This window comes from Schistocerca serialis, chromosome 4 (assembly GCF_023864345.2).
Source record: "Schistocerca serialis cubense isolate TAMUIC-IGC-003099 chromosome 4, iqSchSeri2.2, whole genome shotgun sequence".
NCBI lineage: Eukaryota > Metazoa > Arthropoda > Insecta > Orthoptera > Acrididae > Schistocerca > Schistocerca serialis.
The window spans coordinates 365122815-365139934 of record NC_064641.1 but is presented as its reverse complement, the minus strand read 5'-3'; the positions used below and the strand labels follow the sequence as shown (position 1 = coordinate 365139934).

The following is a 17120-nucleotide window of genomic DNA, read 5'->3' as shown; positions in this document are numbered from 1 at the left end:
GGGCACGCGAACACGCTCTTGGGTGGGGATTTGGGGGGGGGGGGCAGTTACCTTAGGTTTAGGCCAGGAAGGTTATGGGAGTGGCGGATGTGCTGTAAGGATCCATTACACTACTGCACACTGTTTTACGTTGGTATGACAACAATCAGTTGTCAACTAGAGTGAATGGCCATCACCAAACTGTTGCCAAAAACAATGTGAACCCCCTCACTGCCTCCCACCTCTCTCTATCCCTCACTCTACCACTATCCAATCTTTGGTTTGTATGCCTATCAATGATGCAGCGCTTCTGCCTTTTGGTGAGCATCTCATTTAAAACTGAGCTACAGTTTTGTGAAATGTTTGGCACATGCTGTCACCCTAATGAAATCCATGGTATTACTGTTGATAAAATAGGAATCTATTACAGAACTTAGCTCAATATCCAACTCTTGCAGAAATTGTTGTTTTTGGTTGTTGAAGAGTGTATGGCAGTTGTCTGGTATCTAGCTGAAAATTCCCTGATTATGCAGGTTATTACACAAATAACCTGCTTTACAACAACAACAGTAATAATAATAATAATAATAATAATAATATAAAGATATACCTTAAAAAGAAACAATGTCATTATTATTAATTTTTTTTACCATTTCACATACATGTATTTTGTTAATTGAAAACAATAAGTAACACATTATTATGATACTAAATTGTTACAGTAATGATAATTTGGAAAAAAAAAAAGTTTGAAACACAACTTTTTTTATGCCAAGGACACTGAATGAATGAAATTTCTTCACATAATACACGTGACGGGAAACACACTCTAAAACAAAATTCAGCAGGATTTCAAATTGTGACAGGTGGTCCTCCAAATATCCAGATTTGTACCAAGCATATTTGAGCACATTGTAAAACCATGGTGAAGAGAATTGTTTATTTACTGGTAGCTGCAGCTTGATTATATTGTTTCTCAAGTGGAGGCTGACATCATAATCATTCAGCAGAACAGTCTGAAAATCTCACAAATTCTTCCAATATTGAAAGCCATATATGTCCAGCAGCCCCATCAACCAGTTAGAGATCACTGGATGAACAAGTTCCTTGTCCTCATGTACGATGCTCCAAACTGTGTTTTCACACTCACCACTCCCATTTTCGTAGTTTTAAAAGAAACTAATGGAGAGTTGGTACCAAGAATTTGAGAATCTCTTTTTGAAGCCCCAAATGGTCATGTGATGGCATTGAAATGTGGTAATCTAACATCTGACCACATCACCACTGCAGGAAAAAAAATCTGTATTATTTTTAGATTCCTGGGGTGGTCAGTGTGAAAGAATTGTTCTGAGTGTCATACACGAGGACAAAGAACTTTTCCATTTGGTGATCCCAAAAGTGTCAACAGGACAGGTGCAGCTGTTGGATGTATATGGCTTTTTATCTTGGAAGAACTTCATGAGAAAATTTTCAGATCTAGTTCTGCTGAATAACTGACATCATAATCTCCAATTGAGGAACAGTATACTCAAACTGCAGTCACTAGTATCAGTTCTCTTCGCAAAGTTTCAAGCATTTATTTTCAGATTATCATTATTGCAATGATGTGTATCATTATAATGAGTTACTGTACTCACAACTATCAAGTAACAAAAAACATGCATGTAAAAAAAATGAATTTAAAATATGAAAACACTATTTAAAACATAAAGCAGATACAGTATAAGTAAAAGAAATAATTAGAATAATAGTGAATGCTTTGCTATTTTAATTTGGTATGTTGAAAATACTCAGACAGCCAGGTTTTCAGTTTATTTTCAAAAAATTGTGCTTCAGAAATCAGCTTTATTACACATCAATGGTAGTGGCATGAAAGCGTCTTGAATTTGTGTTATATCAAAAGCTTTCATGTTTCAAAATTAATTAATGATGGTGTGGTTATTTTGCAAAAATTCAAGAAAGTTAATTGCATTTCATCTTCCATATGAAAAACGGTTTTCAAATTTCGTGGTTTAGCAGATATTTCCTGTAAACCTAAATGCCAAATTACCTTTTGGGATATGAAATTGAAATTGGGCAAAAATGAAAAAAAAAAATGTATTGTATTATTTTTCCCTCTCTACATACACACTCTAGGAATGTTTCCTTGTAAGGGAACTACAAATTAAGATCGTAATGGACAGTCAGATCTCCAAAAGATTTGTAAACAAAGTAGAAGAGAACTTTGTGAAAACTGTTATTGGCTTGTGTAACAGATATCTGCTACTGAACTAGAAGTTTCACATTTATTTTAACAGAGTTGCATCAGTGACGAAATCCTGCAGACTGTAGTGAGACCAAGAACATGTATTGCTTATGCTTGGGATGAACCCACTCAGCCCCATTACATAAATCTAGTTGCACCTGGAGGTGCATCTTGTGTCTACGAAATGGCAACTCTAGGACCTGGTCGAGGACTGACTTATGAAAATTTTATATACATCGCATTCACTGGCACCTTTGAGAAGTAAGTGTAATATTTCAAAAATATCAGTATATAATGTACAATGATAAAATAATTATTGTATCTTACATGTTCTTTTTACTATGTTAACTTTTAGAATGGAATTAATCTTTGTTATCTTGATAAATTAATCAAGTAACCATCAAGATTTCTTGGCTTTTATTATTAATAATCTAATCCAATCCTCATTGATCTATATAAAATAGGAAAAAAGTGTTTATGATTCCCTTTGAAGCGGGAATGCTTAAATGTCAGTTGTATAGAGAGCCGACTTAATTGCTGCTTCCATGCACTACGTTCAGGTTGTAGGTTGTGGTGACAGGCATTGTGAAAGTAAATATTTATCATGAATATATTTAATCAGCACAAATGTGTAAATGTACACTTGACGAACTAAATTCTGATTGCAGTGTCTATTAGCTGGCGATAACGGTAACGGTGTTGCATAGTAGTTTCATTGGTGCACTGCCGTGAGAATGCGTTGACAGATTTCGTGGTTGCGGGAGAACAGTGGACGCTTGTCTAGAATGAATTAAACTTTCTTTTTTGTTGCGAGGGTGCCGTGTACTTCGCGGTGCGATGAAACAGGAACAAATATGAATGGAGACCACCAGCCAAACTGCCATATGCGTCATAGGGGAGCTCTTGTTGAACTCAGCCCCTGTGGTCCATGGCTTGTAGAATCAGACTCCGGGATAAGTGTCTGCAACATACCATAGCCCAGCTTACACGGTATGTTGCTTTTTGCTGACATGCACCTGTGCGCACCACACATTGCCAGAATTTAGCCTATCACTAAATGTGCATTCCGACTGATACCTGTCGAAGCTAGCATGTGCTGGCAGTGAGCAGCTCTGGTCCGTTCACACATTTCTGTGATGTGGCTGTCACATTTCCATTTCACATCACACAATTAGAGTGAAAGTTAAATTGTATGGTATTTTATATGACAGTGATGCAAACAGATGTTACAAATGGTAAAAGTGCCATATCCCAGTTATTTCATTTCATATTGACCGTATTGCGGGACATCGAAATGTAAGTTACACTGTACTGTATCAGGCCAAGTAACTTTCATCGAATTCTGCATTACGCTTTAAAGTGACACAGATACATGACATTATTTTTCAGCATAGTCACCCAGTTTTTGTAAATATTCCAACTCTTCTTCTTCCAATCTTTCAATCCCCCGACAAGAGAAGTCCACTCCTTGGCCATGGAACCATTTGAGAACCACTGTATGAACATCCTCACCATCAGAAAATATTCAATTGCCATGAATCAGTTCCCTGATTGTCTGCACGTTGTCATCAGTGCTCGGTCAGCATTATCCACATCTATGAGGCTTTGGTCAAACAGTTTGTGTAGTAACCAGCTGGTTACAGTATGTACGGCTCACGGCGGATGTAAGCCGGGCCACTACAGCAGACGTAGTGCATGCTGACATTCAAATGGCAAGCTTACAACTACCCGAGGTGGCCGCAAGGGGCAGCCTGGTTACTGTATACCATCAGCAGGTCTACCATGTGTGGGAGGCACTACAGCAGTGGTACCTGACATGGGTAGCATCTTTAAAAGGGCAGGCAGGGGCCTCCGATTACTCAGATTTAAATGTGTTCGAGACTTGTAAAGTGGTTTCAGTGTGCTCTTTGTTGATGTCACTCTATGGCCGTATAAACTGTGTTTCTTTTATGGCTGTATGTTTCCTTGTGTCCCTAGTCAGAACACAAGTGGTGACAATGAGAGTTGAATTATTGTTTTAGATTCTGTGGTTTTTGTGCTATTCACCTCTTAGGCTTCACTCCAATCACTTCTGCAATAACAACAGGTGCATAGGGCTGTTTTGGAACAAATCTTGGCTATTTTGACACAGGCTTAGCCATCGGTTTTTCACCTCTCTCGTCCCCCGCCATGATGAACATGCAGAAGACTGAGACGCTTAGAGAAGTCCATCATCAGCATTTTGTGGTGTTCCTGATGGGCATCACATAGGTCTGTAAGGATCCTTTTTCTTATTATGGATAAATGTATATTATCACTCTGTGTGTTGAATTATTCCAGTGTCACAAACAGCCACAGCAATTGTATGGAGTTGGGCAGCCAAGCTTCATGGCTTCAGTCGTAAGTGTCAGTTCATCATGGGTATGCCCCAGGTGTCCTATGCAGACACAGAGTCAGAGACATGATCATTCATTCAGCCCCAAATAAGGAGGTGTATCAGAGTGCCTTCACGTTAAGGACCCTATGGTATAAGCGATTTTGAATATTGCACAGTCATTTAAGATTTCCCAATCCATGGCCACTTATGGGCTTCAAGTAATGCCACTGTTGTTGACAGCACATAGAGCCTAACGTAGTGGGGGAGAGGAGGTAGCCACAGTACAAAAAAGGCAGCCAAGCTGATGTGGAGAACCAAGTGCCACTTCCTTCATGCCCCTCTTATTTTCTACGGTACATTATTCACTGCATTCACAGAGTTTTTTTTCATGTTAATGCCTCTTTTAAATGTCTTGTATAGTGTTTCAGTTATTGTATTATGATTTTTGTTATTAACTGTGACTTGTTTGAGATCTGCTAGTTATTTGTTGGTTTCACTTTCTGTATTGTACATGAAATGAGCTAAGCTTTAGGTTTTACATACATTAACATTAGTAACTAAATTGCAAATGGCTTCAGTTGTTTCATATACCTTTAATCACTGATTGCTCAGTACCAAATTTTGTTTCTCTTTGTTTTCGTTTGTGATTGCAGTTTTGGGAATTCTTCCACATAAACTTGCTCCAAGAGAACAGATACATTTTAATTCAGCTGTCCATTTATTGAAAATTAAAGATCACACTCTGCATAAACCTTCACAAAGTTTTGATGAATTTCTCTTTGTGTTAAATAACCCATAATATTATAATAGCACACTATTGCTGTTTATCTGATTAAGCATGTGTGGGGACTACTTTGAAACACGATATAATTAAACCTATTCTGCAACTAGAGTTGACAACTGATTTTGCACGAGTACAATCATAACAAAAACACTCTTTTATTCAAATCAGTACCTTCATGTGTGCTAATTTGAGAACTAATAACACTGACCTTGGAAATTGTTAGTAGTTGGACAGCATAATAAAAAAAAAAAGATAAAAGTATCAGCTTTGTTTGTGGAAGAATGAAGGAAGATGAAGGTCTAGTATTTCCATGGTGACCCCTTCTTGATAGATGCAGCTCAAGCTGCGAATGAACAAAGATAGCTAGTGAAAATATCAGTGTCCTTTTCATTGGAATTGTCAAAGCATTTACCATCATGAATACTGGGAAAACATTACATCTTGAAGACGGAATGAGGATTTCAGCATGTAGTCATGTTTAGTACAGTAGTTTTCAGCCACAATTTTTTACTGTTTATAGTGAAACATTTAAGTAAAAATTTTCATTCAGTGTGTTTAATTTCATTGTGTTCTAGTGGACACTTGAACTTTTGCTTGTAGATAAGAAATTGTGTGAAGTTCTTGTGGTATTGGTGTTAGTTGTAGTTTAGTACTATTAATAGAAGTAGTTGCTTTAGCAAATTTCAGAATCAATATTTTTAGTTATTTAAATCTTTCTACTGTAGTAATTGAACTTAGGTCACATAAGCATTTAGTTTTTTCAGTAACTGCTAACATTTCACCATGAGTGGGAAGTGTGTGCTTTGTCATAGGTTTGTGAGTAGTCGATTATGATGTGAGGGTTGTTCAAAGTATTTTCATTTTGGGGGGGGGGGGGGATGTAGTGGGGAAGCCAGTGGGCACTCTAGAAAATTCCTCTGATGGAAATGCAGAATTTGGAGCAGAAATAAGTCAATAGAGGATGAGAAGCTTAAGATCTGTGCCCTTCATGTTCGGAATGCGAAGGAGGAACTAGATAGGTTGTGGAGGGAGACAAGCGCAGGGGGAAAATGTGCCATTTGTACAACTGTTTCAGCATCACGGTCGGCCTCATCTTAATGTCACTGTTACGAGTGTTAAGATGGGGCTTGAGCAGGCACAGATGGTAGTGGGCTTGGTCCACATTGAAGTGGTGCGAGTTGAGTCTTATCAATAGATCAGTTTTTCCTAGGCATGGCCTACGTCTCAATAGGTATGAGAGGTGAAGATTGACAATGCTTATAGGTGGCAGTGTAGTGGGCAGTGGTGGGATCACTGGTGGGAAAATTCCTGTTGTAGATGGTGTTAGAGATGCACCTTTTTTAAGATTAAAGTCAGCTGATAGGTATTCCTACTTGAAGGAAGTGTGTCTAACAAAAAAACCAACTTCAGAGAAGGTCAGGTATCCAAGTAGTTAAGGAATTAGCATATTTCATCAAAATATAAGAGGTATTAGAGATAAAGTTTGTGAACTGCTTATAGATGTTGACTCCGACATTATTAGTATACCAGAGCACCATTTAAATTAATTGACAATTCAGAGGCATTTACCAGGATTTTCAGATTTTCATTAGGAGGCTGTTTTTCAGTGAGTTCTTTGCAGAGGGGGGGGGGGGGGGGGGAGTAGCCATGTATGCAAAAAACAGTATTTCATTTGAGTCTGTAGACATATCACAGCACTGCACTGAACAGGTGTTTGAATGTTGTGCAGGGGCAGCAAAATTAGTGAAAATAAAATTCTAATTGTTGTAGTTTGTAGATCTCCTAACTCAGACTTCAGAGCTGCTCAAGCTATAGAGGGTTCTTGCTTCACTTTATAGGAATTACCAAAAATTAGTTATTGTGATGACTTCAGAATTAATTTTATATGTGATTGTGTAAGAAAAACGATGTTGGAAATCTCCTAAATACATATGATCTGATGCAGACTGTGTTTTTTCCAACCAGGATGCATGGGAACAGTAGTACAGCCATAGATAACATTTTTATTCCTTCTTCATTACTAGGTGGGCAATCTGTTAGTAAAAGGGGTGAACGGCCTTCCAGATCATGATACACAAATTTTAACACTAAAAGGTTTTTGTACACAAAAAAATGTTAGATATAATTACAAACTATGTAAAAAAGGTAATCCAGTAGCAACAGAGAGCTTTTTAAACCTCGTTAAGGAACAAGAGTGGCAGATTGTTTATAGTGCTGATAACATAGATGAGAAATATAATGCTTTCCTTAACACATTTCTCATGCTATTTAAAGTTTATTTCCATTAGAACATTCTAAACAGAGTACTAGCAGTAAAAGGCAGCCTGGGTAGCTGACTAGTGGGATAAAAATATCATGAAGGAAGTGTTTGGTCAGCAGTGCCAAGGTCGAGGACATTAAGTCAGTATGTAGTAAAAATATTTCTCTCACTGATAAGTCAGACATATGTACAGTATTTAAGAATCACTTTCTGAACATTGCTGGTGAATTAAATAAAAAATTAGTTTCCACTGGGAATCATATAACTATATTGGAAAATGCCTTTCCGAGACTGATGTCTGAATTAATCCTCTGTGATACTGAGAAGTTAGTAGTTAAGTCACTGAAGACTAAAGACGCTCATGGATATGATGGAGCATCTGACAGAATATTAAAGTACTGTGCAGCACATATCAGCCCTGTACTTAGCCATATTTGTAATTTTTCCTTTAGGAATGGTCAGTTTTCTGAATGATTTAAGTACTCAGTAGTAAAGCTGCTTTATAGAAAGAAATAACGTAGGCACCATTGTTTGCTAACGTTTTTGAAAAGGCTATGTATGTAAGGATAATTGATCATTTTATAGCACACAATTTGCTATCAGATGTATAGTTTGGTTTTACAAGTGATTTAACAGCTGAAAATGCTACTTTCCTCTGTGAGATACTGGATTGATTACATAAAAGTTTTCGATCACTAGGCGTCTTTTTTGATTTAACTAAAGCATTTGATTGTGTTGATCACAAAATATTGCTCCAGAAGTTGGACCGGTATAGAATACAGTGAGTAACTCACAATTGGTTCATCTCCTGCTTTAAGAACAGACAGCAAAAGGTCATTCTCTACAGTACTGAGAATGGCTGTGTTGTGGGGTCTGAATAGGGTATGGTTAAATAGAGGTGGAGGGTGTGCTCCAGGGATCAGTGCCGGAGTCACTCCTTTTCCTTATTTATATAAATGGTGTGTGCTCTAGTGGTACATGTGATTCTAAAATATTTCTGTTTACTGATGACATTAGCTTGTTAATAAAGGATGTTGTGTTCAATGTTGGCACTGTTTCAAATAGTGCAGTTAAAGACATAAGTTCATGGCTTGTAGAAAATAAACTAATGTTAAATCACAGTAAGACTCAGTTTTTACAGTTTCTAACACACACACACACACACACACACACACACACACACACACACACACAAACCTGATGTTCTAATTACACAGAATGGGCATATGATTAGTGAAATTGAACAGTTCAAATTTCTAGGTGTTCAGATAGATAGGAAACTGCTGTCAGTGTTCAGATAGTAAACTGTCATGTAAAGTCCACATTCAGGAACTTGTTCAAAGACTTAATGCTGCTGTTTTTACTGTTAAAATAGTATTTGAAGTGAGTGATAGTTCGACATGGAAAGTAGTCTACTTTGCATATTTTCATTCACTTAAGACATATGATATTAAATTTTGGGGTAACTCTTCCCATTCTCAAATGGTATCTTGGGCTCAGAAGTGGACAGTTCGGGCACTAGGTGGTGTAAGTTTGTAAACCTCTTGTTTATTAGTCAGAGTATTCTAACATTGGCCTGACAATATGTATATTCTTTACTGTTGTTTCTTGTAAATGATATCGCCTTATTCCCAAGAATTAGCAGCTTTTGCTCAGTTACTACTAGACAGAAATCCAATCTGCATTTGAATCGTACTTCCTTGACTCATGCCAAAAGGCATTCACTATTCTGCTGCATTCATTATCAATAAGCTACCGCAAGAGTTCAAAAATCTTAGCAGTAATCCATGCACTTTCAAATCCAAACTGAAGAGTTTCCTCATGGGTCACTCTTTCGGTTCTGTTGAGGAACTCCTTGAAAAAATAAGCCGATTCCTGTGTTATATTGTTGATTGCATTTTCATAAGCTTGTAGCGTGACGTTTTTTATGATTCACATACATTTTATTTTATCTGTTATTACTTTTCAGTTGTAATTTCATGTACTGACATGTTTCATGACCATGGAGATTTGCTCCTCAATTTGGTCCTACAGAACACAGTAGGCTTTTTTCTGCTGCTCCCCTTAGTCAACCTTTCCATGAGTCTCTTTTGTTAAAATCTTTGTTTCCTGTATTTTCTCTCCTCTTTTTCTTTCCTTTGAGTCTCCTTTCCCTGTTCATCATTTTTTAAATACACATTTGATAACTGATTTTATGTTTTGATTCTGTTTGAAGTATCTTGATTTTCTGATAACCCAATGTGCCGCTTGCCTACAGTCCCTATATTCCATTTGACTTGCTGCTCACAAAGCCAGATACTACCATCATTTTGGACACTTAATATTTATGCAGCTCATTAATCAGTTGCTTGTACTGAGTTTTTCTGTTAAGTTTTATATTAGGAGCTTCAAATGTGAGATAGCTTCCACTAGCATTTTTTGCTGTTTTTGCTTCTTTCATTTTCCAATTACTGTGCTTTGAAACAAATAATTATTAATATCAAAAGCTGGTAATCAGTTGCATCTCATATTCGTTATTGTCATTGATCACAGTTCTCCAAAATCTGAAAAATAGTTCAAGTTGTGTATGCGACAGATTTTGGGTCTCAGATTTTCGTGGACAAAACGCATTTAATGTCAGTTATTCAAGAAATCAGTTTTTTACCCAAAATTGAAAGAGAAAAATATCTGCTTTCTCCTCACCTAGGCAATATTGATTCTATTCAAAATTATCATGGTTTGGTATTTTCCTGTTTGCCATTAAAAATCTGTGTAACTATTTTTCAGTATTTCTAGTCAACCAGTAAACATTATCATTGCTTCTTTGCCACCAGTGTTCACGGTGATCCATTAGATGTCAGAGGCCAGCAGCTTGTTCTGGAGGTGTTACCTGGAAGTAACCGTGTTACGTTAGCTCGAAAAGAGCATGGAGTAAGATCTCAGCTTTGGCGGATGTCAAGTGAGGGCTTGCTGCAGCATGAAGGAAGCTCACCACCACATGATCAATCTGGCAGTGGTGGTCTTGTCCTAGATATAGCTGGACCAGCTCCTCAGCCACTCCAATATGTCCCTCTAGTGTTACGACGTCCAGATGCCCGCCGTCAGTCTACGCAAACCTGGAGATTTACTGCTGAAGGACGTCTCTGCTGTGCTCATTATAACATGTGTGTTCAAGCTAAGGATGGCTTCTTTGGTTTACGGCAAGGTAAAGTACCATTTACTTTAAATGTCAAGTCTCCATAATGAAGGACCACTGTTGTGAGGTCTGTGCTCCAGAAAAATTGGGTCTTACCTTTGATCTAAACAGCAGTCATTAAAACTGCAATGGAATGATTGTGTTGACCATATTTCTAGAAGACAGGCATTAGTTACACACATTCAAAGAAGTTTCAGCAAAACAATATGCGCATTTTTTATACTGCCGCTCACATTAAATATAATGCTGTTAACGACAGTTTCAATGGTAATGAAAATATGAGGGTTATTCAATAATTAAAGAGACAATTTGGTCTGGGGGAAAAACTGTTAGTAGGGCAAGTTTGGTACTTTTATGGCTTTAAGTTGGCATCACTAGGATGAGCTCTGATCAGCTGATGTATCAACATTGTTTTGTTTATAACCTCAAAAATACATTTCAAGATGGAAAGTCTGCTGGAAACATCCACAGTAGTTGAACAACGTTCTGTTATTCATTTTTTACTTGCTGAAGGCAAGTAACCAGTGAATATATATGGCAGAATGTCTAATGTTTATGGTGAAGGTTGTATGAATTGTGCAAATTTTTACAAGTTGGTAGAGCAGTTTAACTCTGTGACTGACGAACACCGTTCTGGCCGACCAGTTGCAGTTTCAACTCCCCCACTTGAAAGTCGCGTTGATGACATTATTCATGCCGGCCACTGTGTGACTGTGGAAATGATAGTTGATAAGGTTCAAGTTAGTACTGGTACAGTTCATAACATTATCTGCAACAAGCTGAAGTACCGCAAAACGTGCACAAGATGGCTCCCAAAGGAGTTGATACGGCTACACAAGGAAACAATGTTGATAGTGTGCACAGAGCTAAAGGAATGCTATGAAAAGAGAAGGTGAGCACTTCCTCAACAAAATTTTAATTTGTGATGGGACTTGGGTTCACTATTATGAACCAGAAGAAAAAAGACAAAGCGTAGAGTGGAAGCTTACCAACTCACCTGTCAAGAAAAAATTAAAAACTCAAGTATTGGCAGGAAAAGTCATGCTGACAGTTTTTTTGGGATACTGACGGTCCTCGAAGAGCAGCATTCAATGAACAGCCAATACTACTTGGATCTGCTTTTAAACAGAGGGAGAAGTTGTGGATCTAAGAGGAGAGGTGTGATTTTCCAGCAAGACAACGCACGTTCTGATACTGCTCAACTAACCCATGAAACCATCGACAAAATGGGCTGGGAAGTACTGCCTCATTCCCCTTACAACCCTGGTTTAGCACCTAGTGATTTCAATTTGTTTAGTGCGCTGAAGGAGGCATTATGTGGGAAGAGGTTCCAGGACAATGAGGGCATGAAAAAGTTAGTGGGAAATTGGTTCAAACATCAAGATAATGAGTTCTTTGCAGCTGGAATAAAAAATCTTGTAGTCCAATGGAACAAGTGCATAAACTTTGAAGGGGATTATATTGGAAAGTAGAAAAAGTATTGTTTTGTAAAAATAAATTCTTTTTTCTCCAGACCAATTTCTCTCTTTCATTATTGAATGACCCTTGTGTGATTATCCACTTGCTGTATATTCCCCAGGGAGATCAGGAGAAAGGAACAATTGTTCAAAGGTGTGTAAGGTCCACTTATTAAAAAAAATAAAATACTAAAACATTTATCGCAATGGTACACAAGATTTTGTAACGCTTCCTTGTAGGCTTATGCCACTGCAACTGACATTTTCATTCTTGTGGTTTTGGTGGCTGTCTGTGGTCTTGTTTTATTATGGAGCAATAAAGGAGGACATTGTGATGGACAATGTTTGTTTATGTTACATTTTTACAAAATGTTAGCTCTTTACAAAATGAATGATATCAAAAATCTCCCCCATTAATGAATTTCTGTTAAGTGATCAATTTCTCCTCCCACTTGCTGTTATTTGATTCAGATTAGAGGTTACACCTAATTTTTTACTTCTTTTGAAATAGATGTGTTATCCTAGAGTGCTAGAGTAACATCATAATCAGATAGTGCCAGACCAATAAACTGATTTGTTAATTCTGAGCCTGGTAAGAATTTTTCAATAAGGATTTCTCTCACTTTCCTAGTTACTTAACATTCTGTATACCTGGTATCTGTATCGTGCTCAGTGGTGCTTCGGTATTACTCTGTAGACTCAGCTGCTACCGTAAAATATTTTGACCTAAGATCAAATCACTGCTAGAACCATTTTTCTGTTATTTAAATTAAGTCATGTGTTTTTTTAAACACTTTTTTGTTTTATTATGCAAAATAGTACCAACAATAAGTTCAAAATTCATACAGTAATCTGTTATCACATTCTCATATGCACCACAGTGTATTATACATTTACTTATTTTGTGACAATTATGTTATTAGGGTCTTAAATTAAAATGTTAAATTTTTTTGCTTGTTCTGCATCTATGAGTGCCATTTCACATAGGATCTGGAGAAGCTCTACCCCGCCCCCCTCCCCCCCCCCCTCTCTCTCTCTGTAAATATGTATTATGTAGTCTTGTTTCATGACATGTTCTACATTCTTGATGATATCCTCATTTTGGATCTATGGAACTAAAGTACGTCTAATCTATCTATCTGTCTTCTTCACAACTGTGGGTTCTGACTACAGTTAACTATTGGGAGATGAAATGGAAGCCAAGTGAACTAAGGCAGCTGTATCCTCTGGCACTGCTTGGCTGCCAGCTGTACAGAGTATCAGTTAATATGTGAGCAGCTTCACATTGCCTTCTTTTCTGTAAGGCTGGTAGAGTGCTGCTCCTCTGTGACAAAAGAAGTATGTAATAAGACCATGAATGGAATAAAGTACAAACTTGAAGTTCTTGAATTTGCTCATCAGTCTTGTTGTTGTTGTGGTCTTCAGTCCTGAGACTGGTTTGATGCAGCTCTCCATGCTACTCTATCCTGTGCAAGCTTTTTCATCTCCCAGTACCTACTGCAACCTACATCCTTCTGAATCTGCTTAGTGTATTCATCTCTTGGTCTCCCTCTACGATTTTTACCCTCCACGCTGCACTCCAATACTAAATTGGTGATCCCTTGATGCCTCAGAACATGTCCTACCAACCGATCCCTTCTTCTGGTCAAATTGTGCCACAAACTTCTCTTCTCCCCAATCGTATTCAATACTTCCTCATTAGTTATGTGATCTACCCATCTAATCTTCAGCATTCTTCTGTAGCACCACATTTCGAAAGCTTCTATTCTCTTCTTGTCCAAACTATTTATCGTCCATGTTTCACTTCCATACATGGCTACACTCCATACAAATACTTTCAGAAACGACTTCCTGACACTTAAATCAATACTGGATGTTAACAAATTTCTCTTCTTCAGAAACTCTTTCCTTGCCATTGCCAGCCTACATTTTATATCCTCTCTACTTCGACCATCATCAGTTATTTTGCTCCCCAAATAGCAAAACTCCTTTACTACTTTAAGTGCCTCATTTCCTAATCTAATTCCCTCAGCATCACCCGACTTAATTAGACTACATTCCATTATCCTTGTTTTGCTTTTGTTGATGTTCATCTTATATCCTCCTTTCAAGACGCTGTCCATTCCATTCAACTGCTCTTCCAAGTCCTTTGCTGTCTCTGACAGAATTACAATGTCATCGGCGAACCTCAAAGTTTTTATTTCTTCTCCATGGATTTTAATACCTACTCCGAATTTTTCTTTTGTTTCCTTTATTGCTTGCTCAATATACAGATTGAACAACATCGGGGAGAGGCTACAACCCTGTCTTACTCCCTTCCCAACCACTGCTTCCCTTTCGTGTCCCTCGACTCTTATAACTGCCATCTGGTTTCTGTACAAATTGTAAATAGCCTTTCGCTCCCTGTATTTTACCCCTGCCACCTTTAGAATTTGAAAGAGAGTATTCCAGTCAACATTGTCAAAAGCTTTCTCTAAGTCTACAAATGCTAGAAACGTAGGTTTGCCTTTCCTTAATCTTTCTTCTAAGATAAGTCGTAAGGTCAGTATTGCCTCACGTGTTCCGGTGTTTCTACGGAATCCAAACTGATCTTCCCCGAGGTTGGCTTCTACTAGTTTTTCCATTCGTCTGTAAAGAATTCGTGTTAGTATTTTGCAGTCTTAGTAGAGTAAAAACTTGCTAATTCAAGATAATTTGAGCCAAATAGAGCTCAAATTTGTGAAAACTCAAATAACATGAAGACTGTCAATTTTAAAAATCTTTTATTTGAAAAAGATTCAGAAGTTGATGTTCACAGTACTAGTACAAAAAACAAAGTTGTTTCATCGTTAATGTATTACTTAGTTTATTTTAGAAATAATATGCTAGTAGAAACTCAAACATTGTATGTTAAATACGTACATATTAAATGAATTAGTTTACAATTGTTTCTACTGTACATATTTTATTTTTGGAAAAAATAATCAACAGTTTTTCAAACAGTGGAAACTCCAGGTTGGAAAATCGACAATATTAGGAAAAGAATAGATTGGTACTCACCATAAAGATGACCCACTGAGTTGCAGATGGGCACAACAAATAGACTGTTAGACATTATAACATGCGACCAAAGCCTCTGGTAGGAGTTGCCAATTGTAGTGGTTATGTGTACTTGAGGTGCGCTTGTTTTTGTGAATGTATGTGTTTTCTTTGCTTAAGAATGCCGTGTTTGAAAGCAGTAATGTTTAACAGTCTTTTCATTGTGCCTGTCTGCAACTCAAGAGGTTGTTGATAATCAACAGTGTTTTGTTTTTGTGAAGACTGTTTGCTCTTAGTAGCATTGTCCTGCCATCTTCTTAGAAGCATAAAGCCAGCTGGTGTTGCCACATTCTCGTTCTGCATTTAGTGCAGTGCTAATTTTAATGCCACCATCCCATCACTGTGATTCACTTTGTTGACACGAACATTGTCATCTTCCTTTTCATCTTTAGAATTGGTTTCCTTTGTTTGCCATTTCCTCAGTTGTACTATTGGTCATTTCATACTGATCATCTTAGTTCAGCCACATTTGCACTTCATTATCAGTCAGCAGAGATGTCGAATAAGATCTAACAACTGTTCATTGTCATTTTGTTCTGACAGAATGTTTGTTTTGCTTTAATGATGTATTTTAGTTTCATTATCATATTTTCCAAGACTTTTTTAAATGTTTCTGGTTTTAAATGATCCCAGGCTTCTGCAACACAATAGACAACATCCCTCAATTCCCTCTCGCCCGAGGCAGCTTCTAGTGATTTGGGCTAATTTTATATTGAGAGCAGAAGAGATTGCAACAACTTGGGCTAACACTTTTTTTCCCCTCAAATACACCAACATTCCTTGGTCCATTGGCTGCATGAGGCTAACAGTATTGGGAGATAAAACAAATGAGTAAACATATCCGCTGTGAAGTTCGTCAGCTTTGGGGTGACATCCTGCATTGTCTAGAGTAAGGAGTCCCTTGAGCATTAATTTTTTGTTTGTTAAGTTTTTTTTCTTCTGGCACAAATGTGTCAAAAAGCCACTGCTAAAAAATTGAAATATCCATCTTGGCACTTTTTTTATTCTTTTACAAAACTGGTAAGATTGTCATCTGTATATTTTTGAAAGCTCTTTTTTTTAGCAGACTTACCAATTAACAAAAATGACAATTTGTGACCCCCAAAGATATTACTACAAGCTAGGATCGTTATTCTATCTTTTGATTTCTTATAACTTGTAGCAGAGGATTCATTTCTAGCTGCTAGCATTTGAGTAGGAAGCATTCTATGATCGAGTCGTATGTCATTACAATTATCAACTTGATAAAATGACAGATTTTTCTGATTTACTATATTTTGTATTTTTTCTTGGATCAGTTTAACAGCTCCACTGTTAGCAGATAATTTTTCAGTGCAGAGTTCAAACTGGCCCACCCATATCTTTGCTTCTACCAATCCAGCCAGCCAGAAATAGCAGAAAAACTTTCTTCTCCTTCTTCTTCCAATTCTTTTCTAAATAAAAACGCTTTCTCCTGAATCATCTGACCACTTATTGGACCTCTTATAGCTCGCTGTTGAGTAAACAACAAATAAAAGGCTTTGCTAGTGTTTTCATAATCTGATGTTTTCATGATTTTATGATCTGTAAATTTTGATGTTTTTTAGAAGAACAAGATGCTTTGGTAGAATATGAGTGCTCTAGTTTGGCTGTGTTGTGTCACCAGTCACCTACTGTTACTTTGCCTACATCCAACTCTGCAACTATCTTTTTTATAGTCTCCTCACTTTCCAATCTTTACAATGCTAAAACTTTCTTTTCCAAAGAAGCAAATGTCTTCTTCTGTTTTGAAGAGTCAAAGCTGATA

General features: G+C 37.3%; 1 protein-coding gene across 1 annotated transcript in view; it reads left to right on the top strand.

The window, feature by feature from the left end:
- LOC126474166 (intermembrane lipid transfer protein VPS13D) overlaps positions 1-17120 on the top strand; it is a 525388-nt gene that overhangs the window by 382853 nt on the left and 125415 nt on the right. The window contains exons 53-54 of the mRNA XM_050101624.1: positions 2277-2485; positions 10438-10808. Of these exons, the coding sequence (XP_049957581.1) occupies positions 2277-2485; positions 10438-10808 (580 nt within the window). The remainder of the gene's footprint in view (positions 1-2276; positions 2486-10437; positions 10809-17120) is intronic.